The sequence below is a fragment of the Maniola jurtina genome, chromosome 27 (genome assembly GCF_905333055.1).
Source record: "Maniola jurtina chromosome 27, ilManJurt1.1, whole genome shotgun sequence".
Taxonomy (NCBI): Eukaryota; Metazoa; Arthropoda; class Insecta; order Lepidoptera; family Nymphalidae; genus Maniola; species Maniola jurtina.
Genome location: NC_060055.1, coordinates 393,756 through 417,689, shown reverse-complemented (window position 1 = coordinate 417,689; position 23,934 = coordinate 393,756). Strand labels below are relative to the sequence as shown.

General features: G+C 41.8%; 1 protein-coding gene across 1 annotated transcript; it reads left to right on the top strand.

Annotated features, from left to right (window-relative positions):
• The first annotated feature begins 130 nt into the window (after nt 1–130).
• LOC123879167 (F-box/LRR-repeat protein 2) lies at nt 131–18,914 on the top strand. The gene is made up of 13 exons (XM_045926751.1): nt 131–417; nt 3,223–3,336; nt 3,950–4,033; nt 4,334–4,441; nt 5,316–5,413; nt 6,231–6,297; nt 6,955–7,057; nt 7,842–7,927; nt 8,835–9,017; nt 13,756–13,857; nt 14,230–14,317; nt 14,903–15,027; nt 15,883–18,914. The coding sequence occupies exons 1-13, from the start codon at nt 388–390 to the stop codon at nt 15,988–15,990; spliced, it is 1,296 nt and encodes a 431-aa protein (XP_045782707.1). The 5' UTR covers nt 131–387; the 3' UTR covers nt 15,991–18,914.
• Nucleotides 18,915–23,934: the final 5,020 nt, after the last annotated feature.

The following is a 23,934-nucleotide window of genomic DNA, read 5'->3' as shown; positions in this document are numbered from 1 at the left end:
AAATGTCAGCTGTCAACGTCAGTTATTTTTCGTTCGGAAACAAAAGCGAATCAAAAATAAGGATTTGTATGAAATTATTAACATAAAGCACTAATCTAATGAATGATCTTGCAAATCAGGAAATAATAATCAATGCTGTACATACATTTTCTTTTCAAATACTTATGTAATAAAATGAAATTATATTCTTACAATGCAGCTGTCAAATGTCAAAGGTTACCGAACGTAGCTATTGCAAGTCGGAACAACGGAGTTCTATCGTCGGTCGGCGAAAAAATCTAAAATTTCCACCATATTTGCTGTGAATAATTACCCAGCGTTGCATATTATTTACGTGTGCTGTGCCAGTGAAATATAACAGTGGCTAAGGTGACGCCATTCCCCAGCATGACTTATTCCGGAAGGAATAAATTCGAGGTGCGTACAATCGATCCACCACTTTGTTTGTATTTTTCAAAAACAGCTGACAGTACTTCACAGACCCTTCCTTTGTTCTTGCATGCGTTTTATACGGTTTTATCTTACATTCGTATAAGATTCAGTTAAAAAGTCGGCTAAAACATTGGTTATTTGATCCTAAACTTGGTTTTCTATAGTTACATCGATATGGTAAACAATTTGTTCTATTTTTAAAACTGTTGTTTTTTTTTCGTACTTGTTTTTGTATGTTTTTTTTAATATAAAGGTCAGCACGCATTATCGCACTATCGTTAAGTATTAATTAAGTATTCTTTGTCAAAGTGTAATGACCTTAGCTGGTTCAATCAACCCATGATTATTATACCGTTATGTGTACACAAGGTAGTGAGTACGCCGAATTAACAGTTGCACTTTTAATATGTGATTTCAGTAACAATCTTGTTAACCTTAGAAAATTACTTAGTTATAAAATTATATTATAATGAAATTAAATAAGTGGATGTTTTTATAGATAAACACAAAATGAAAGTATCTTAAATTAGTAAAATACATTAAAAAAAATATAAAAAATATTTGAAGTAAGAAAAATGTTAAATAATCTTAGGTACGTAATGTGAAAAGTGTAACTATAAATGTTACGGTTGAAAGTCAAAATGCAAGTTTATCTCAGCTTAGTATAGCTCAGCTGTTTGGTTTAGCTTTAACATAGCTTAGTTTCCGGTCTGCAACCCGCATTAGCCATAAAATTAGAATAGAATAGAATAGAAATATGCTTTATTGAACACCATCATAAAAAAAAACACAAAAGTAAAACATTAGCAAAAATAATAGTACAATTTGGCGGCCTTAACACTTTTAAGCTATCTCCGCCAGGCAACCATGTTACAGAGGATATAATGACTTAAGTGAGAAAGGGTAAAATGGTTTATGTAAGTTAACAGGAAACAAGAAATAAAACTTATGTTATTATATAAGTAACAAATACAAATAATATTGAAAAGTACTTCTAGTACTTATTGAAGATAAAGTGATAATTTATTTATCAAACATAACATTTAAATGTGTTTAAAATAAAAGCTCATTAAATAACTATTCATTTTAATTGTTTTTTAATATATCTACTTACTTCTTCACTGAATTGCTTATATGGAATACTAGATGATGCCCACTGTTTCACCTGCAACTTTCGGGGATGAAAAGTATCCTAACAAAGATAGCTCACATCCCAGAGATGTTCTCCGGGATGTAAGCTATCCTTGTACCAAATTTCGTCAAAATCGGTTAAACAGACCATGCTTTTTAAATTCTCCATTTTCTTGTGGAAATGTTATTTTTCTGGGGTAAAAGTATCCTATATCCAAATTTCAATGCACCAAATTTCACCAAAATCAGTTAAACAGTTGAGCTCTGTCTGCTAACCTGTAAAAAGGTAGCAGACAAATTCAAATTCAATTCAAATTCAAAATATTTTTATTCAATTATACTTTTACAAGTTCTTTTGAATCGTCAAAAGCATCTACCACTGGTTTGGAATGGCTTTGCTACCGAGAAGGACCAGCAAGAAACTCGGCGGTTGCTCTGTTCAAAGATTTGATATACAATATTATGCCATGTATAAAAGCAATTGAGTCCTGCGCATTGCCTGAGCGAATTGCAGGTCAAATCCACGCTCTTTTATCATTTACATAATCTTCGATTGTATTTGTAGACATAGACAGATAGACACACTTTCGCATCACACTATCATTATAAAGGAGAAAGTTTGTATGTGTGTGTGTGTATGTTTGTTACTCCTTCACGCTAAAACTACTGGACGGATTGGGCTGAAATTTAGAATGGAGATAGATTATACCCTGGATTAGCACATAGGCTACTTTTTATCCCGGAAAATCAAAGAGTTCCCACGGGAAATTTAAAAACCTACATCTACGCGAACGAAGTCGCGGGTATCAGCTAGTTATCATTATAAAGGAGAAAGTTTGTATGTGTGTGTGTGTGTATGTATGTTTGTTACTCCTTCACGCAAAAACTACTGGACGGATTGGGCTGAAATTTAGAATGGAGATAGATTATACCCTGGATTAGCACATAGGCTACTTTTTATCCCGGAAAATCAAAGAGTTCCCACGGGAAATTTAAAAACCTACATCCACGCGAACGAAGTCGCGGGCATCAGCTAGTTTACAATATAAGTAAGGATAACAATCATCAATACAATCTATACTAAGTTTTATTTGGTTTATACTCATACTAGGTAGTACCCGTAACTTTGTGTGGATTTAGGATTTAAATCGCGTGAGAACTCTTTGAATGTCTGTGGTTAAAAGTAGCCTATGTCACTGTCCAGGTCTTTAACTATATCCATGCAAAAAATCACGCTAATCCATTGCTCCGTTGTGGTGTGATTGAAGCACAAACCAATAAAGCAACACACAAACACACTGGGTAGTGATTTAAAGACCTGGGTGCGTTTTGAACCCTTGTAGCTTTAGTTTTAAGTTCACGTAATTAATTATCATCTTACAAAGCTAACAATTCTGACCATCAAAAGGAGTACAATAGTACCTACTTTGAATTTTGAATAATAAATTGAATATAGCCTTGATAGCTCAATGGTTATAGGAGCGGACTGAAATCCGAAAGGTCGCCGGTTCAAATCCCACCCGTAGCACTATTGTCGTACCAACTCCTAGCACAAGCTTTACGCTTAATTGGAGGGGAAAGGGGAATATTAGTCAGCATAATTTGGCTAATATTCTTTAAAAAAAAAATGATTTGATTTTGAGTTTGCTTTGATTCCAGATCGCCCGGTTTTCGGGCGAAGATGACAACCACATAAACAAAAAGCTGCCCAAGGAACTGCTGTTGAGGATACTCTCATACCTGGATGTAGTCTCACTCTGCAGATGTGCACAGGTAATGTAGCAGCATAAACTCAGTGCCGGCCCACTACTGAACACAAGTCTCTGTTCAAAATGGGAAGGGCTCAGGCCATAGTAGGCCATGTTGGCCAAGCGCGGATTGGCAGAGTTCACATACCGTTAATAGCATTATGGAGATCTCAGGTTTAGTTACGATGTTTTCCTTCACGGCTGAAGTAAGTGATATTTAAAACTAGCTGATGCCCGCGACTTCGTCCACGTAGATTTAGATTTTTAAAAATCCTATGAGAACTCTTTGATTTTCCGGGATAAAAAGTAGCCTTTGTCACTCATCAAATCTTTGACTATAGATGTGCAAAATATTTCATCAATTCAAATTCAAATTCAAAATATTTTTATTTGATTAGACTTTTCCAAGTACTTTTGAAAGAAAGAAGAGCATCTACCACTGATTCGGAATGCCTTTCCTACCGAGAAGAACCAGAGAACCAAGAAACTTATGCGGAAGGATCTGGCAACCCACCACATTATCATCCCAAGAGAACTCCTGTCATAAGTTTAATGGAAAGGAGTTAAACCCTCAGTAATGAAGAATACAACTATAGAGAAAGAAAAGATAATATATTAAGCAATTATTTTTTTTCTAGGTATCAAAACTATGGAACATACTAGCTCTTGACGGATCAAACTGGCAACGGATAGACTTGTTTGACTTCCAGACTGATGTAGAGGTGAGTACAAGTTTTCTGTACACCATACTTCACACTAATAGTATATTTAAGAAATAATTGGACTTTTTGGTTTTGATTTATCCTACAAAATGTCGAAAAAACACCCGAGTACGGAACCCTCGGTCCGCGAGTCCGACTCGCACTTAGCCGCTTTTTTTTCACTATATACGCATGCTTGACCAAAATCATATCTGATGGGGAGTGGTGATAAGATGGAAAAAGCGTTTTAAAGATTGTAATTGGTAGAAAATCATATCGCTGAGGAGTATTCCAAATCTTCAAATGACGCAATATTTTCAGGGTCCAGTAATAGAAAACATATCCCAACGCTGTGGAGGGTTCCTCAGACAGCTATCTTTGCGAGGCTGCGAGAGCATAGCTGACGGATCCATCAAAACACTGGCACAGGTAAGGTCCTATAGTATATAGGTCCTATGTAAGGTCCTATAGTATAGGCCGAATTTCGGCGACGGTGGCCAATCCCAACGAGACCAATTGTAACGGAGGCTAAAAAGGGTAGGACCCCTAGGTAGGCCCTATTATAGCTCGTTCACACAGGCTGCGTAAGCGTAGATGTAGCGTGTACTATTGCGTTGGCACACCGCTTGCGTAAAGCGTAGACGTATGCGTAACCCGGTGCCCGGTGTGTTAAAGGTTTACGCGCGTCACTACGCACGTGTCACGTGTATGTGCTTGGTGTGAATCGGCCTTTAATGTCACTGTCTGTCTGTCTGTCAGCGTGGCACAGGTCTGTAGTTCGTAGAGGTGACAACCCCCTGGTGCAGTGGTAAGCGCTGTGGTTTTATAGTGGGAGGTCCCGGGTTCTAGCCCTTCCAAGTTCCAAATAGACTGCATCATCACTTACCACCAGGTGAGATTGCAGCCAAGGACTAATTTGTATCAGAATAAAAAATGAGACGAAATGAGTTACAAACCTAAAATTTTGTTATTTGGTACATTAACCCAAGACCAAATATTGAATTAAAAATTCAATTAAATTATTTTTCAGGGGAGTCCCAAACATGAAAAAGGAGCCCTAACAACGATTCATAAAATAGTTTTTTGTGACCATAACAAGTGAACTTTATTTTTGGATTTTTGTTTCACGGTTCATTATTCAAACAAACTTTTTTTGGGGTTTTTTCGATGTTCTAGCTCGGAAGATAAATATTTCATACACCCAAAATATGATGTTCATAATTATGTACGAAACGCTAGAGCGAGGCCCGACTTTTACCCTGATTTTTACGTGTTTTGTTATTTTAATATGTTTCTTTCACAGTCATGTCCAAACATAGAAGAGTTAAACCTAAACAAATGTAAGAAGATCACAGACCAATCCTGCCAGGCGTTGGGGAGGAAATGCAGCAAATTACAGAAGTAAGGTGTACCACTGCAACTAACTAACTGACTGATATACACTTCAATCCAGTCCATCAGCCTGTATGCGTCCACAGCTGGACATAGGCCTTTCCAAGAGCGCGCCACCAAACACGGTCCTCCGCCTTCCTCATCCACCCGCTCCCCGCCACCTTCAGGTCATCGGTCCAGCGGGCTGGAGGTCGTCCCACACTGCGCTTACCGGTACGCGGTCTCCACTCCAGAACACGTCTGCCCCATCGGCCGTCGGTTCTGCGACAGACATGACCTGCCCATTGCCACTTCAGCTTGCTAATCCTTTGAGCTAACTTATTGTATAAAAGCATATAATTACTAATTAGTGAAAAACCTTTTATGGTTTTCTGGCAGTGTAATTTTTTTAAGTGTAACGTTAACGTCCAGGATTAACTCGATATTAATGTCAAGGGTTGAATTTGATATTAACGTCAGGGGTTAATTCTACTTTAACGTGGAAGATTAGACCAATAATAATTACTTTTATTATATTTAATTGATTGGTTTACAAGTGTAAATTAAAAAATAACACCCCCGACAAGTGAAGGTTACAATAACTAGAAAAGAACTGATAACTTTCAAACGGCTGAACCGATTTTCTTGGATTATAGCTAAGAACACTCTCGATCAAGCCACCTTTCAAACAAAAAAAATTAAATTGAAATCGGTTCATTAGTTTAGGAGCTACGATGTTACAGACAGATACACACGTCAAACTTATAACACCCCTTTTTTGGGGTCGGGGGTTAGTTATTATTAGTGTAAATTGGTTTGGTTGATCAAAGCAAAATATTTTTTCCAGAATAAACCTGGATTCCTGTCCGAGCATAACAGATATATCATTAAAAGCACTGTCAGATGGCTGTCCGGTACGTTATACTATTTTTACTATCCTTTATTACTTAATACACAAAATAGATACAAATAAAAGCCAAAAGAAACAGTAATATAAAATACTTACCTTACATGCATAAAAATAAATAAACATACATACACGTCATAAATCACACTATAATATTATAAAGGAGAAAGTTTGTATGTGTGTGTGTGTGTGTGCGTGTCTATATGTATGTTTGTTACTCCTTCACGCAAACACTACTGGACGGATTAGGCTGAGAATGGAGATAGATTATACCCTGGATTAGCACATAGGCTACTTTTTATCCCGGAAAATCAAAGAGTTCCCACGGGAATTTTAAAAAACCTACATCCACGCGAACGAAGTCGCGGGTATCAGCTAGTACATACATATTTGTACCGGGCGGAGGATTACACCCCGGCAGGGGAGACCAAACGGCCGGGGGTCAGGGCGACAGGTTGAGAAAGCGGCGGACTATCCTAGCCGAGTCTAGCAAGACCGCTTTCTGCATCCTGGCTGCGAGCGAACTGCCACGGAACCCCAGTCGCCTCAGATGGTGAGCGAGGCTGACTGGGATCAACCCGTTCGCAGATATGACGATTGGGATGGTTTCATTGGACTCCACACGCCACAAAACTTTAGCGTATATTTTTCGTCATAATTTCAGCTGTTAACACATGTGAACGTGTCTTGGTGTCAATCGATAACAGAAAACGGAGTGGAGGCATTGGCTCGGGGCTGCCCCAAACTCAAAAGTTTTATATGCAGAGGTAATCTATATATAGAGATAATCTATTAAAAGTATGCTCCTGAAAAAAGCTTATTATACAATCGAAGATTATGTAAATGACAAAAAAGCTTGGATTTGATTCGCTCCAGCAATACACGGCGCTGCAATTGCTTGTATACAGTATGGCATATTATTGTAAATTGTACATTTGAAAAGAGCAACCGCCGAGTTTCTTGCTGGTTCTTCTCGATAAGAACAGCATTCCGAACCAGTGGTAGATTATTTTGACGATTCAAAAGCACTTGTAAAAGTTTAATTGAATAAAAATACTTTGAATTTGAATAAGGCTTGATTCTTCCATAAAATTCGGTCTCATTTCTTGTGTAGCCATCCATACTAAATATTATAAATGCGAAAGTGTGTCTGTCTGTCTGTCTGCTACCTTTTCACGACCCAACAGTTTAACCGATTTTGATGAAAGGTAGAAAGTTAGCTTACATCCCGGGGAAGGACATGGGCTACTGTTTATACCGGAAAATCAAAGAGTTCCCACGGGATTCTTAAAAGCCCATCCGTTTAACCTATTTATGTTGGTAGTTTGTATCCTAGAAATTGTCATAAGCAACTTTTTATCCCGGAAAATCAAAGAGTTCCTACGGGACTTTTAAACACCTAAATCCACGCGGGCAAAGCCGCGGGCACCATCTAGTAAAAAATAAATAAAATAGTGTTATATCTCGTAGGATGGTACGGAACCCTTTCGTATGCGAGTCTGGCTCGCACTTGGCCGTTTTTATCTTCCATATGTATTGGTTTTTTTGTAGGTTGCAAAAACGTGAACGACAAAGCAGTATCGTGCCTAGCGACGTACTGTCCCGATCTAGAAGTATTGAATGTACAAGGTTGTGATGTAAGTATTTATTTCTTTCACAACCAACATAATAAAAAAATTCAAAAAAAAAAACCACAAACACCAAAAAGTAAAAAATAATTTAATTTATGTAGACAAGAGTTAACGTAGGTCCATATTAACATTTTTTGGAGTCGGTGCCAATTAGCATTCACCATATTTAGTGGCCCCACTGTATTAAAATATGCTATACCTGGTTTAAAAAACTGTGTACTAAGCTATTAGACTGATCGCGAGCAATTTACTCTTACCCGAAGATATTCATCAGATCTTCACCTTTATATGGGACCACATGCACAATATACCCTTTCAAACAAAAAAAAAATCGGAATCGGTCCAGGGGTCTTTGAGTAATCGGGGAACATACATTAAAAAAAAATCCGATGAATTGAGAACCTCCTCCATTTTTGAAGTCTGTTAAAAAGACGCAGATACTCTAAAAGTTTAGAGACAAGTGTAAATTAAAAATTTATAACACCCCCGACGATCCAAAGTATTTGAGTTTTCCAAAACATCATTTTCAAATAAATAATTATGTATTTAGGCAACGTCCATCTTGACAGCTTGACATTTGTCTATTGACATAATATTATGAACCTAACGGTTATCTAACCTACTTTTCTACAAGAAAACTAGAAAAGAGCTGATAACTCTTAAACGGCTGAACCAATTTTTTTAGATTATAGCTAAGAACACTCTCGATCAAGCCACCTTTCAAACAAAAAAAACTAAATTAAAATCGGTTCATTCGTTTAGGCGCTACGATGCCACAGACAGATACACAGATACACAGACACACAGATACACACACAGATACACCGTCAAACTTATAACACCCCTCTTTTTGGGTCGGGGGTTAAAAATTATCAGATTTGACGCCAGTACAATAAGATAATTTTGTCGGCAGAATTTAACTGACGATTCGATATCGAAGCTGGGCGGGGCAATGCGGCGGCTGTGCGTCTCCGGCTGCACGTTACTGACTGACGCGTCGCTGTCCGCGCTGGCCACCAGCTGTCCAGAGCTGGTCACTCTAGAACTGGCGCAGTGTGCACACCTCACAGACGCGGGCTTCCAGGCGTTAGCTAGGGTGAGTGGTTACGATATCGAAGCTGGGCGGGGCAATGCGGCGGCTGTGCGTCTCCGGCTGCACGTTACTGACTGACGCGTCGCTGTCCGCGCTGGCCACCAGCTGTCCAGAGCTGGTCACTCTAGAACTGGCGCAGTGTGCACACCTCACAGACGCGGGCTTCCAGGCGTTAGCTAGGGTGAGTGGTTACGATATCGAAGCTGGGCGGGGCAATGCGGCGGCTGTGCGTCTCCGGCTGCACGTTACTGACTGACGCGTCGCTGTCCGCGCTGGCCACCAGCTGTCCAGAGCTGGTCACTCTAGAACTGGCGCAGTGTGCACACCTCACAGACGCGGGCTTCCAGGCGTTAGCTAGGGTGAGTGGTTACGATATCGAAGCTGGGCGGGGCAATGCGGCGGCTGTGCGTCTCCGGCTGCACGTTACTGACTGACGCGTCGCTGTCCGCGCTGGCCACCAGCTGTCCAGAGCTGGTCACTCTAGAACTGGCGCAGTGTGCACACCTCACAGACGCGGGCTTCCAGGCGTTAGCTAGGGTGAGTGGTTACGATATCGAAGCTGGGCGGGGCAATGCGGCGGCTGTGCGTCTCCGGCTGCACGTTACTGACTGACGCGTCGCTGTCCGCGCTGGCCACCAGCTGTCCAGAGCTGGTCACTCTAGAACTGGCGCAGTGTGCACACCTCACAGACGCGGGCTTCCAGGCGTTAGCTAGGGTGAGTGGTTACGATATCGAAGCTGGGCGGGGCAATGCGGCGGCTGTGCGTCTCCGGCTGCACGTTACTGACTGACGCGTCGCTGTCCGCGCTGGCCACCAGCTGTCCAGAGCTGGTCACTCTAGAACTGGCGCAGTGTGCACACCTCACAGACGCGGGCTTCCAGGCGTTAGCTAGGGTGAGTGGTTACGATATCGAAGCTGGGCGGGGCAATGCGGCGGCTGTGCGTCTCCGGCTGCACGTTACTGACTGACGCGTCGCTGTCCGCGCTGGCCACCAGCTGTCCAGAGCTGGTCACTCTAGAACTGGCGCAGTGTGCACACCTCACAGACGCGGGCTTCCAGGCGTTAGCTAGGGTGAGTGGTTACGATATCGAAGCTGGGCGGGGCAATGCGGCGGCTGTGCGTCTCCGGCTGCACGTTACTGACTGACGCGTCGCTGTCCGCGCTGGCCACCAGCTGTCCAGAGCTGGTCACTCTAGAACTGGCGCAGTGTGCACACCTCACAGACGCGGGCTTCCAGGCGTTAGCTAGGGTGAGTGGTTACGATATCGAAGCTGGGCGGGGCAATGCGGCGGCTGTGCGTCTCCGGCTGCACGTTACTGACTGACGCGTCGCTGTCCGCGCTGGCCACCAGCTGTCCAGAGCTGGTCACTCTAGAACTGGCGCAGTGTGCACACCTCACAGACGCGGGCTTCCAGGCGTTAGCTAGGGTGAGTGGTTACGATATCGAAGCTGGGCGGGGCAATGCGGCGGCTGTGCGTCTCCGGCTGCACGTTACTGACTGACGCGTCGCTGTCCGCGCTGGCCACCAGCTGTCCAGAGCTGGTCACTCTAGAACTGGCGCAGTGTGCACACCTCACAGACGCGGGCTTCCAGGCGTTAGCTAGGGTGAGTGGTTACGATATCGAAGCTGGGCGGGGCAATGCGGCGGCTGTGCGTCTCCGGCTGCACGTTACTGACTGACGCGTCGCTGTCCGCGCTGGCCACCAGCTGTCCAGAGCTGGTCACTCTAGAACTGGCGCAGTGTGCACACCTCACAGACGCGGGCTTCCAGGCGTTAGCTAGGGTGAGTGGTTACGATATCGAAGCTGGGCGGGGCAATGCGGCGGCTGTGCGTCTCCGGCTGCACGTTACTGACTGACGCGTCGCTGTCCGCGCTGGCCACCAGCTGTCCAGAGCTGGTCACTCTAGAACTGGCGCAGTGTGCACACCTCACAGACGCGGGCTTCCAGGCGTTAGCTAGGGTGAGTGGTTACGATATCGAAGCTGGGCGGGGCAATGCGGCGGCTGTGCGTCTCCGGCTGCACGTTACTGACTGACGCGTCGCTGTCCGCGCTGGCCACCAGCTGTCCAGAGCTGGTCACTCTAGAACTGGCGCAGTGTGCACACCTCACAGACGCGGGCTTCCAGGCGTTAGCTAGGGTGAGTGGTTACGATATCGAAGCTGGGCGGGGCAATGCGGCGGCTGTGCGTCTCCGGCTGCACGTTACTGACTGACGCGTCGCTGTCCGCGCTGGCCACCAGCTGTCCAGAGCTGGTCACTCTAGAACTGGCGCAGTGTGCACACCTCACAGACGCGGGCTTCCAGGCGTTAGCTAGGGTGAGTGGTTACGATATCGAAGCTGGGCGGGGCAATGCGGCGGCTGTGCGTCTCCGGCTGCACGTTACTGACTGACGCGTCGCTGTCCGCGCTGGCCACCAGCTGTCCAGAGCTGGTCACTCTAGAACTGGCGCAGTGTGCACACCTCACAGACGCGGGCTTCCAGGCGTTAGCTAGGGTGAGTGGTTACGATATCGAAGCTGGGCGGGGCAATGCGGCGGCTGTGCGTCTCCGGCTGCACGTTACTGACTGACGCGTCGCTGTCCGCGCTGGCCACCAGCTGTCCAGAGCTGGTCACTCTAGAACTGGCGCAGTGTGCACACCTCACAGACGCGGGCTTCCAGGCGTTAGCTAGGGTGAGTGGTTACGATATCGAAGCTGGGCGGGGCAATGCGGCGGCTGTGCGTCTCCGGCTGCACGTTACTGACTGACGCGTCGCTGTCCGCGCTGGCCACCAGCTGTCCAGAGCTGGTCACTCTAGAACTGGCGCAGTGTGCACACCTCACAGACGCGGGCTTCCAGGCGTTAGCTAGGGTGAGTGGTTACGATATCGAAGCTGGGCGGGGCAATGCGGCGGCTGTGCGTCTCCGGCTGCACGTTACTGACTGACGCGTCGCTGTCCGCGCTGGCCACCAGCTGTCCAGAGCTGGTCACTCTAGAACTGGCGCAGTGTGCACACCTCACAGACGCGGGCTTCCAGGCGTTAGCTAGGGTGAGTGGTTACGATATCGAAGCTGGGCGGGGCAATGCGGCGGCTGTGCGTCTCCGGCTGCACGTTACTGACTGACGCGTCGCTGTCCGCGCTGGCCACCAGCTGTCCAGAGCTGGTCACTCTAGAACTGGCGCAGTGTGCACACCTCACAGACGCGGGCTTCCAGGCGTTAGCTAGGGTGAGTGGTTACGATATCGAAGCTGGGCGGGGCAATGCGGCGGCTGTGCGTCTCCGGCTGCACGTTACTGACTGACGCGTCGCTGTCCGCGCTGGCCACCAGCTGTCCAGAGCTGGTCACTCTAGAACTGGCGCAGTGTGCACACCTCACAGACGCGGGCTTCCAGGCGTTAGCTAGGGTGAGTGGTTACGATATCGAAGCTGGGCGGGGCAATGCGGCGGCTGTGCGTCTCCGGCTGCACGTTACTGACTGACGCGTCGCTGTCCGCGCTGGCCACCAGCTGTCCAGAGCTGGTCACTCTAGAACTGGCGCAGTGTGCACACCTCACAGACGCGGGCTTCCAGGCGTTAGCTAGGGTGAGTGGTTACGATATCGAAGCTGGGCGGGGCAATGCGGCGGCTGTGCGTCTCCGGCTGCACGTTACTGACTGACGCGTCGCTGTCCGCGCTGGCCACCAGCTGTCCAGAGCTGGTCACTCTAGAACTGGCGCAGTGTGCACACCTCACAGACGCGGGCTTCCAGGCGTTAGCTAGGGTGAGTGGTTACGATATCGAAGCTGGGCGGGGCAATGCGGCGGCTGTGCGTCTCCGGCTGCACGTTACTGACTGACGCGTCGCTGTCCGCGCTGGCCACCAGCTGTCCAGAGCTGGTCACTCTAGAACTGGCGCAGTGTGCACACCTCACAGACGCGGGCTTCCAGGCGTTAGCTAGGGTGAGTGGTTACGATATCGAAGCTGGGCGGGGCAATGCGGCGGCTGTGCGTCTCCGGCTGCACGTTACTGACTGACGCGTCGCTGTCCGCGCTGGCCACCAGCTGTCCAGAGCTGGTCACTCTAGAACTGGCGCAGTGTGCACACCTCACAGACGCAGGGTTCCAGGCGTTAGCTAGGGTGAGTGGTTACGATATCTCGTGATCATATTTCATATTTCACTGACGTGGGTTTCCAGGCATTAACTAGGGTGAGTAATCATGGATACGATTCGTCGTACGATATGTCGTGTGACAAATCGTGATGCTGAAATCTTGGCTACGCATTGTCTAACCGCAATCTAAAGTGAGTTGACCGATACGACATGTCGTATGACCAATCGTGACGGTAATTTCATATTTCACTGGCGTGGGCTTCCAGACATTAACTACGGTGAATAATCATAATCGTGTGACTGTTGTAACAGGCAGAGTCGCAGGTTTCGGTACATGAATTAAAACGAGAATTCTAATTAAATACGAGCAACTATATTTCACCACTTTGACAGTTCGAGACAAGGGGGTGGGCATAGGTCATAGACAAATGTACACAGATAAAATTTACATCTTAATAGTGACAAATCGTGATGGTGAAATCTTGACTACTCGTTGTCTAACAGCTATCCAAGGTATTTGACCGATACGACATGTCCTACGACTAATCGTGACGACATATCGTATGATTAACGGCTATAATGATACCGTATAGCCAATCACCATTCAGTTTAACACCCTGTTTTAAGTCTATAAAGACTATATTAAAATATAGACTATTCTTGTCCATAGAGTTGCAGGATGCTGGAACGAATGGACCTGGAAGAATGTGTGCTAATAACTGACGCCACGCTAGTTCATCTCGCGATGGGCTGTCCTAGACTAGAAAAATTGGTGAGTTTGTTTCTTAATCATTGAGTTACTTACTGTCTTAATTGTTAAGTTTATTCATTAAACATTGAGTTTATTCACTTATAATTACTAATATAACTGAGTTTATTAAGCAATAATTTGGCACCGACCCAAACCCAAGACCCAGGTGTTATAAGTTTGACGTGTGTATATGTGTATATGTCTGTGGAATCGTAGATCCAAAACGAATGAACCGATTTTAATTTAGTTTTTTTTGTTTGAAAGGTGGCTTGATCGAGTGTTCTTAGCTATCATCCAAGAAAATCGGTTCAGCCGTTTGATAGTTAGCAGCTCTTTTCTAGTTAATGTAACCTTTACTTGTCGGGAGTGTTATTTTTATCTGACGTTTGACAGACGCTATCGCACTGCGAGCTGATCACAGACTACGGCATCAAGCAACTGTCAATGTCGCCCTGCGCTGCAGAACATCTTACCGTACTAGGTGACTATCATATACCTGTTATCTGCTTAAGGGTACACTTCTCACGCGCTTCTCAAGCGCAGCGTTGAAAGACCCAAGACAGACGATATCAAACGAGTCTGCGGCAGCCGCTGCATGGCGGCGGCGCAAGACCGCAGCGTGTGGAAGTCCCTACAAGAGACCTATGTCCAGCTGTGGACCTCTTTCGGTTTCTTTTAAATTCAGATACAAGTTAGCCCTTGACTGCAATCTCACCTGGTGGTAAGTGTTGATGCAGTGTAAGTTGGAAGCGGGCTAACCTGGAAGGGGTATGGCAATTTTTTTATTAGACAGTGTCGGTTTAGTGAAAACTTACTCCTTTGGTTTCTACACGGCATCGTACCGGAACGCTGAATCGCTTGGCGGCACGGCTTTGCCGGCAAGGTGGTAACTAGCCACGGCCGAAGCCTCCCACTAGACCAGACCAGAAATTTAGAAATTATAAAATTTCAAACCCCTGCTGGGAATCGAACCCAAGACCTCCCACTAATAAAACCATAGCGTTTATCAATGCGCCAGGGAAGTTGATAATAATGGTGGAAATAAAATTTGTCTGTCTGTCCCCAGGGCTAGACAATTGTCCGCTAGTGACGGACGGCGCGCTGGAACACCTCATCTCCTGCCACAATCTGCAACTCATCGAATTATACGACTGTCAGATGGTCACTAGGAATGCGATACGCAAGTTACGGGTATGTACATCACTCATGACTGACTGACTGATCAGTTAGCTGAATCCATACTTAATCCATACTAATCCATACTAATATTATAAATGCGAAAGTGTGTCTGTCTATCTGTCTGTCTGCTACGTTTTCACGGCCCAACCACTGAACCGATTTTAATGAAATTTGGTACAGACATGGGATACACCCTGGGGAAGGACATAGGCTACTTTTTATCCCGGAATATCAAAGAGTTCCTACGGGATTTTATCCGAAATCCACGCGGGCGAAGCCGCGTGCATCCTCTAGTCCTCAATATATAAAATGAAAAGGTGACTGACTGGCCCAAACTACTGACCGAATCGGGCGGAAATTCGGCATGCAGATAGCTATTATGACTAAGACATCCGCTAAGAAAGGATTTTTGAGAATTAAATCCCTAAGGAGTTAAAATAGGGTCGTGAAATTTTTTTTAGTCCAAGAGAATGAAGACGTAGGCATAAGCTATTGTTGAATAAGCCTATTTAGCTTTTATTCAACTGATGATATTTTTGTTAATCGTTGAATCTACCAACGATTAATTTTTGAGTTAAGTAACTAATTATTCAGTTTATTCCCAAAGTATTGAGTTAATTCTTAATTGTGGACTTCATTCAGTAATAATTAAGATTATTCATTAAATGTTCAGTTCATTCATTAATATTTGAGTCTATTCATCAATTATTGAGATTATTCATCAAATAGTTGAGATTAATTAATTCTTAAGTTGATTAATTTGTGAGTTTATTCATTAATTCTTGAACGTGTTCATTAAAAGGGTATCGTTGGACGTTTTTGTTTTAATGAATATCATTAATATAATTTTGTCTGTCCGTGTTTCAGAATCATCTACCAAACATAAAGGTGCACGCCTACTTCGCGCCCGTCACGCCGCCAGTGACCGGCGGCGGCGCGAGGCCCCGCTACTGCAGGTGTTGCAACATTATATGAGTTGCGTAGGACATACTATAGTTAGGTATATGTTATATGTTCATATAGTGCGTACATCTCGAGAACTCACTTGTCGTATTACAAAAGCCTCAATAGCTCAACGGTTATAGGAGCGGACTGAAAATTTACGTACCTGTCGTACCCACTCCTTGCACAAGCTTTACGCTTAGTTGGAGGGGAAAGGGGAATGTTAGTCATGATTAAAATGACTAATATTCTTTAAAAAAAAAAACAATATCAGCTCTATGTGTCAACTGTCATGTCAAAAGTACGGTTTAAAGATGAACGCACACTTATACGAGCCTAACGCGTATGTCAACTGTCATGTCAAAAGGACGATTTAAAGGTGAACGCACACTTATCCGAGCCGAATGAAACGAATTTTAGAATTTTGTATATGAAATCTCATGAAACGTCGCACACTTCCACGCGTCGAAAATTTGGACTATTCGACGCGGGAAAGTGTACAAGGTTTCACCTTTAAATCGTCCTTTCGACATGACAGTTGACATACGCGTTCGGCTCGTATAAGTGCGCGTTCACCTTTAACGAACCTTCGACGCGCAGAAGTGTGCGACGTTTCATGAGATTTCATATACAGAATTCTAAAATTCGTTTCGATGGAGTCGTTCGACGCTTTCGGCTCGGATAAGTGTGCGTTCACCTTTAGTCCTTAATTTATGGATGAACTGTACTTGGGACTTCGTCTGTGTTGGTGTTAGCTGGCGGGCGTGCTCTGCCTTTTTGGAGTGTTGTTTTTGTTAAAACTGACTGGAAAGCGCTCTAAGGGGGTGCCGTGCGTGTGTCGGCGAGCGCGGGCACAGACGGGGTCCATACTTGTATAGTTTAACTAACTTGTTACAAATAACTACAAACTTGACATTGGCTAATCTTTGTAAAGCCAGACGAGAGGGGAACTGTACTTGTGACATGACACTTGACACAGAGCTAAGTGAGTTTTCAAAATGTATGCATTGTACACCATTCAAAGTTCAAGGCCCTTATTTCTTTAAAACATTCAAAATCAAAATCAAAATCATTTATTCAAAGTAGGTACAATTGTACTCCTTTTGATGGTCGAAATTGTTAAACTTGTACGATATAGTGGTGATAATTAATTACGTAACTTAAAACTAAAGCTACGAGGGTTCCAAACGCGCCCAAGACTCATTGATAAATTGACATCACCTGAAAACCAACAAAACTTAGGCTGAGATCTATTTGCACATTGTTAAAACGAGACAGCGTTATACCGCTGGCATGAATCTGTCTCGTTTTAACTGAAACTTAAGTCTAAGCAAAGTCAAATGGCGCTCTACAGATTTCAAACTTAGAGGTTTAGAAGTGGTAGTTTTTACATCCCAGAACGAGGTGATCAAATTTGACGTTCCTAATCAGGTGAATCATTTTTTTAAATGAACAAAATTTGTTTGTTTAAAAAAAATCCTGAGTTTTGTAATATTTAATATTAGAAAACTCTGAAATAATAAAATAATGTGTACAGTGAAAAAAGGGCCTTGCACTTAAAAATCGATAAAAAATTAAATCGATTATTATTTCATCGACTTGTATTAGAACGATTATACATTATTGTAATGTAATTTAAACCTAAATATATGTTGAAAATGTGTTGAAAACCATTTTTTAGTTAATTTTCGCGGTAAATTGTTTTAATTAATCATTAGGAATGGCATTTTTAAGAATAAATTAGCGAAAAATTATAAAAAATTTGCGATTAGACTTAAGTCTTCACTAACGACTTTTTGTTTTGAAACTTTTTGTCGTATTGCCTTTTTGCACTCTTGCTGTGACGACACGACAAAACATCTTTTAACAACTTTCCTGACACAGTGGTGAGCGCTGTGCTCTTATAAGTGGAAAATCTTGGGTTCGATTCCCGGCAAAGACAAAAATTAGTCTGGTGGTGTTATGGTCTGGTAAGGGGCTTCGGCTGTGGCTTGTTACTGGCTAACCGATTTAGCTTTACAGCACGATGTCGCGTAAAACCGTGGGTTTTATTAAATTGCGAATAGCTTGATTCCATCTTAGACTGAATTCAGAGCATACTTTGACTTTATTCAGACTTAAGACAGAGTTAAAACGAGACGATTTATGCTCTGTAAATCTATGCCTGCATAAACTACATCATTACTTGCTTAAGTTCGGCTGAGTTTGTTATGGGCTTCTTTTCAGACCAATCGATTACCGCCATTACGTCAATTTATTTCTCAAAATTCAATAATTGACAGCAAACAAGTGCCCATTTCGATTAAATGGTTTTGACATTCAAAAAAAAACACTAGGCGAGACCGCACTCTAAGGTAACTTGTAAAAAACTTAGTTGTGTTGTGTCGTGTCGTTCGTGGATTGACACATAGTGTGTGCTGTTGCACCTTCATGTTATCCCATACAAAATGCAGTGGTGCGACTTTTTGTCGTGCGACAAGTCGCTAATTAATGTGTATGACAAGTGACCGACGTAATTATATGACGCTTTAACATTAGATAATGTAAGTATTTAGGCGACAATATTGTTATGACCACAGAATTATAAATATAGTATAGAAGTGGTATTTGCTAGCTTCAATATCGCGTATTGTCGTGCTACACGTACGGAAATTATTCGAAAGCATATCTCAAGCATCAAAATTAAAGCAATATAATTTAAACTCTATTGCCTTGCAAAAACGTCGGTGTCTATAATAATAGCGCTCTGATATTATATTTTTGCCACTTCTATTAAGAATTCAGAATTCTGTGGGTATTACAAGAAGAACTAAAAATCTCTAAATCTAAGTTTAGTGAATTTTCTTGATGGACTTTCGTGACATGGAATGAGAAAAGAGATAAAATTAAAAAAAAAACCTTTTAGGATTAATCAAGTAATTTGAAAATGTTTTTTTTTTTGGAAAAGTTTAATTTGCGAAATTCTGCAAATTAAAAAACACAAAGCAATTTTTTTGTCACGTTAATAATTTCTTGTTTGTACATAAGAAGGGAATTTTTTAATTTGTTAAAATTTTTTTTGGTTAGCAATATTTTGTTGGTCACGTTTAAAAATCTTAGTTAGATATGATTTTGAAAATCTGTCTGACGGTTAGTATGTAACTACGTTCCTCTGTTATTTACTTTATGACGTCATAACAAATCCAATATGGCGGATATGACAAAGAAAAAAAGTGGATAAATGTACCAAGTTTGGTATCTATAATGTGTAAATTTCTAAAATATATCACATCACATCACACTATCGAAAGTTTGTATGTGTGTGTGTGTGTATGTTTGTTACTCCTTCACGCAAAAACCACTGGACAGATTTGGCTGAAATTCGGAATGGAGATAGATAATATCCTGGATTAGCACATAGGCTACTTTTATCCCGGAAAATCAAAGAGTTCCCACGAGATTTCGAAAAACCTAAATCCACGCGGACGAAGTCGCGGGCGTCAGCTAGTAATTTATATATGAAAAAATAAACCGTATTTCTATGGGGTATTTAAAAAAAAATAGTTTGATTTTAGTTTTGAACTAATATTAGTAAATGTGATAAATCAAACAATTATTTCCTTTCAAGGGTTATCTTTATTAACATTAACAATATTATGATTAAAACAAATAACATAAATAATTATTATTATTAATGTATTATAATATAATTATAACTAAATATGTTATTATGAATGTAGGTATAATACCTATTATACAAAAATTGTTTACAAGACTTGCATTGAATAAAAAGTAATGCGTATTTTTATTTTTGGTTCTTTTATTTTATTTTCTGCTTTTTGATACATTTTTTTTTACCTTTCTGCTAATGGTAAGTGAGTATTGTATATTCTTAAAAATTACTCAACCAAGAATGGAATTTGGGACCTAGGAGAGGAAAGTATAATTATACAAAGTGGGAGCAATAAATGTGCGCAGAGATTTTCCATACAAACGTAAAAATATATATAAAAATCAAAGGGACGGGTCTGCCCGCGAAATTCAAACTTAATTTGGTTTTTCGCAATTTGTAAACTAATACGATAAAGTAGGCTTATGGCACTTTAATTGCGCCAATAGCAGTATCCTCACAGGTTTATATAAAAACCTTTACTTGAAAGGGTCCAGTTTAAGAAATTAGTTATAGTATCGACTAATTTGTGAGTTACTCACATCAAATTCATTGTTATGACTAATTTCTTAAACTGGACACTTTCAAGTAAAGATTTTTATATAAACCTGTGGAGATGATACTGCCATTGGCGCTATTAGAATGCCACAAGCCTATGTTGTCGTATTAGTTTACAAATTGCGAATTATATTATATAATGCCCGCAGCTTCGCCCGCGTGGATTGGTCAGATCCCCTGCAGCATCAGGATTGAGGAGTTGGAATCCAAATTGTTTATGAAACAATGTCGCAAAGTTCCTCTATCGATTAAAAAAGAAATGACGCAAATCGGTTCAGAAATCTCGGAGATTTCGGTGTACATAGGTAGAAAAACACAACTCCCTTTTTAAAAGTCGGTTAAAAAAGTAGCCTATGTTACTCCCTGGTCAATTCTCTACTTGTCTGTGAAAATCCCGTCAAAATCGGTCCAGCCGTTCCGAAGATTAGCCTTTTCAAACAGACAGACAGACAGACAAAAATTTTAAAAACGTGTGATTCAGTTATAGTATCGTTCAAATAACCATATGGCCTTAATATGCGGTAGTTATTTCGAAATTACAGACAGACACTCCAATTTTATTTATTAGTATAGATTCTGTGCCACGGTTCTAAAACCATTAAAATTCCACTGTATAGATATATTATAGACGCATGCGCACATTTATCGTTACCCTGTAGGCTATATTTATCTATTACTTTCAATCTATGTGATTCTAGCTTTAACCTCAAGCATGTTTATGAAATAGAATAACGTAAGTATATACAGTACAACCAAATTAATAATGCGCATAGAAATGTTCGTCACTGTTCGGCAACGGTCGTTGATACACATGATATTGACTCCTATTTGTTTATAACAAGGTGCAAAATGCAAGTGCATTGTTTAGGGCTCTTACGATTCAATGATTCGGAATACGACAATTAGCGTCATCTGCATGCGCATTATTAATTTGGTTGTACTGTACTTTGACTTTCTTTAGCCGACTTAAAAGGTAAACAAATCATAGAAATCACACTAATATTATAAAGGCGAAAGTTTGTATGTGTGTGTGTGTGTGTGTGTGTGTGTGTATGTTTGTTACCCCTTCACGCAAAAACTACTGGACGGATTTGGCTGAAATTTGGAATGGAGTTAGATAATATCCTGGATTAGCACATAGGCTACTTTTTATCCCGGAAAATCAAAGAGTTCCCACGGGATTTCAAAAAACCTAAATCCACGCGGGCGAAGTCGCGGGCATCGGCTAGTCTTGGATAAAAGCGTTATTTACGCGATTTTCATCAATCAATCGCTTTAAATCAATCAATCAGCCTGTTTGCGTCCACTGCTGGACATAGGCCTTCCCAAGAGCGCGCCACCACACACGATCCTCCGCCTTTCTCATCCACCCGCTCCCCGCCACCTTCAGGTCATCGGTCCAGCGGGCAGGAGGTCGTCCTACACTGCGCTTACCGGTACGCGGTCTCCACTCCAGAACACGACTGCCCCAGCGGCCATCAGTTCTGCGGGAGACGTGGCCTTCCCACTGCCACTTCTGCTGGCTAATTCCTTGAGCTATGTCGATCACTCTGGTTCTCCTACGGATTTCCGCGCTTTAAGAGGGATCTCTCCTGCACTCACTCCATACAAACGTAGTTCGTCTCTCATTGGAATACTAACCAATCATACTCAATGAAATTTTGTAGAAACGTCCCGGGAACTAATATTTAGCCTGTGGTTTTCCAGATTCCCGTTAAAATATTCGGTTTCAAAGTTACGCGGTCTTAAAAATTCACATACAAATCTTTGAGCCCCTGTAATTTTAAAACTACATATTGTTAGAAAACTCTAAAACACCACAGACACAGAAATTAGTTTCTAGAATATGTCTGCAAAATTTCATGGACTTTGGTTGCTTAATATTCAAATGAAATTGGGGCTACGATTGAATGGAGTAAGTGACGGAGAGAGCCCTGTTAAGCGATAAGCTGCTTGATTACCTTTTAAATCAGTTAAAGGAAAAATAAATTAATATTTAAGGTATATTAATACAGTACATATTATTATTATATAGGAAAAGGTGTATTTTTGGGTTGCCTTCGTCCAAAATAGACTAAGTAACCACGTTTCGTGTTCATTATTCACTAGATTTAATCTTTTTTAACTATTCCTAGTTAATATTTAACTGACAGTTAGCCTCGTAAGGTAACTACAGAATTCTAGATAAAATAGAAATAGTACTGTTGGCGTCTGCTTAAAAGCTTTTTACAATGAACTTGCGCAGTGGGAGATTTAATTAGATAGGTAATTTTAACGTTTTCATCTCTAGAATCCAAAACAACATAAATTGAACCGTAACTCTATACAAATAAGTCTGTTTTTACAATAAAGCGAATTGATGTTTCACTAGACATCTGTGCGTCGACCAGTTCACGCTGTTTTACTATTTCTATATGAGAATTCTGCGGTTATAATGTACATAGTCTTACGAGGCTAATGTATTAACATGTATAATTGTATAACCAATCAAATTGGTACAATATACCTAAATTAAAGGTTGATTCAGTAGTTAATTACATTTTTAATGGGCAGAAGGAGATGTAATACTGTGGGCAGACGCAAGTGTGCGATGAACTTTATGCCAATGTAAAGCCTGTTTACTTAAAAATGTCCAATTTACTTACGCTTAAGTACCTACCTATACTCTAGTCAGTAGAGTACTAGTGGTAGATGCTTTTGACGATTCAAAAGAAGTCTAATTGAATAAAAATATTAACTTCTCTCCGATAGAGTATAATAAGTAAAAAAAGAGCTTTTAATTTACCTACACCACTAACTACTTGGTACTTTTAAACACCTCACTAACATGTTAGCCTCAAATAAGCTGCTCTATTTGGCGGCCATTTGGGGCGAAAGTGATGTAGGTATGTCCCTATGTAACTTTAATCCGAGAAAGATGACGTATTCTTCAAAAATAATTAAGACATTTTTAAATGACCAGACTTTACATCAATAATGCCCTGTCCAATACAATATTATATTTTTTATGTAAAGCAATAATATAATCACCAAGTGTATTTAAAATAACTAAAAAAAAAATAGAGAAATATTTTCATGTAATGTCATACAGCATCAAATATACCTATTATTCTATGTCATAACAAATGGTTTTATTTTCCTATATCAATCAATTGCGCTGGGTAAGCAACGTTGACCCAAGTCGGTAACTGGATGGGTGACCGTCTTTGGCATTTTTTTAGGGTTCCGTACCTCAAAAGGAAAAACGGAACCCTTATACACTTTGTTGTCTGTCTGTCCGTCCGTAGTGTCTGTCAAGAAAACCTGTAGGGCACTTCCCGTTGATCTAGGGCAGATAGGTAGGTCTTATAGCACAAGTACAGGAATAAATCTGAAAACCGCGAATTTGTGGTTACATCATTAAAGAAAAAATTAAAATGTGTTTCAATTTTCAAAGTAAGATAACTACACCAAGTGGGGTATCATATGAAAGGGCTTTACCTGTACATTCTAAAACAGTTTTTTATGCACAATAGTTTTTGATTTATCGTACAAAATGTAGGAAAAAATACTCGAGTACGGAACCCTCGGTGCGCGAGTCTGACTCGCATTTGGCCAGTTTTTCTCGCCTCCGTACCTTGAAAAGCACGTTAAGCCGACCGCCGACGAGGAAACTATTAACTATCGACTATTATCTCGCTCAAGAAATATATACTAACTTCTCTCCGTGGGTAAGTATATTATTTTTTAGCATGCATGGGTTTACAAATAAAATAATAAAAAACTTTTAT

What these genes read in the sequence shown, in the direction of transcription:
- LOC123879167 (XM_045926751.1), top strand. Translation starts at nt 388, where the DNA reads ATGACTTATTCCGGAAGGAATAAATTCGAG. An exon ending in CCGGAAGGAATAAATTCGAG is followed by an intron (nt 418 to 3,222) that starts GTGCGTACAATC and finishes CTTTGATTCCAG; the next exon opens with ATCGCCCGGTTTTCGGGCGA. An exon ending in CCATCAAAACACTGGCACAG is followed by an intron (nt 4,442 to 5,315) that starts GTAAGGTCCTAT and finishes TTTCTTTCACAG; the next exon opens with TCATGTCCAAACATAGAAGA.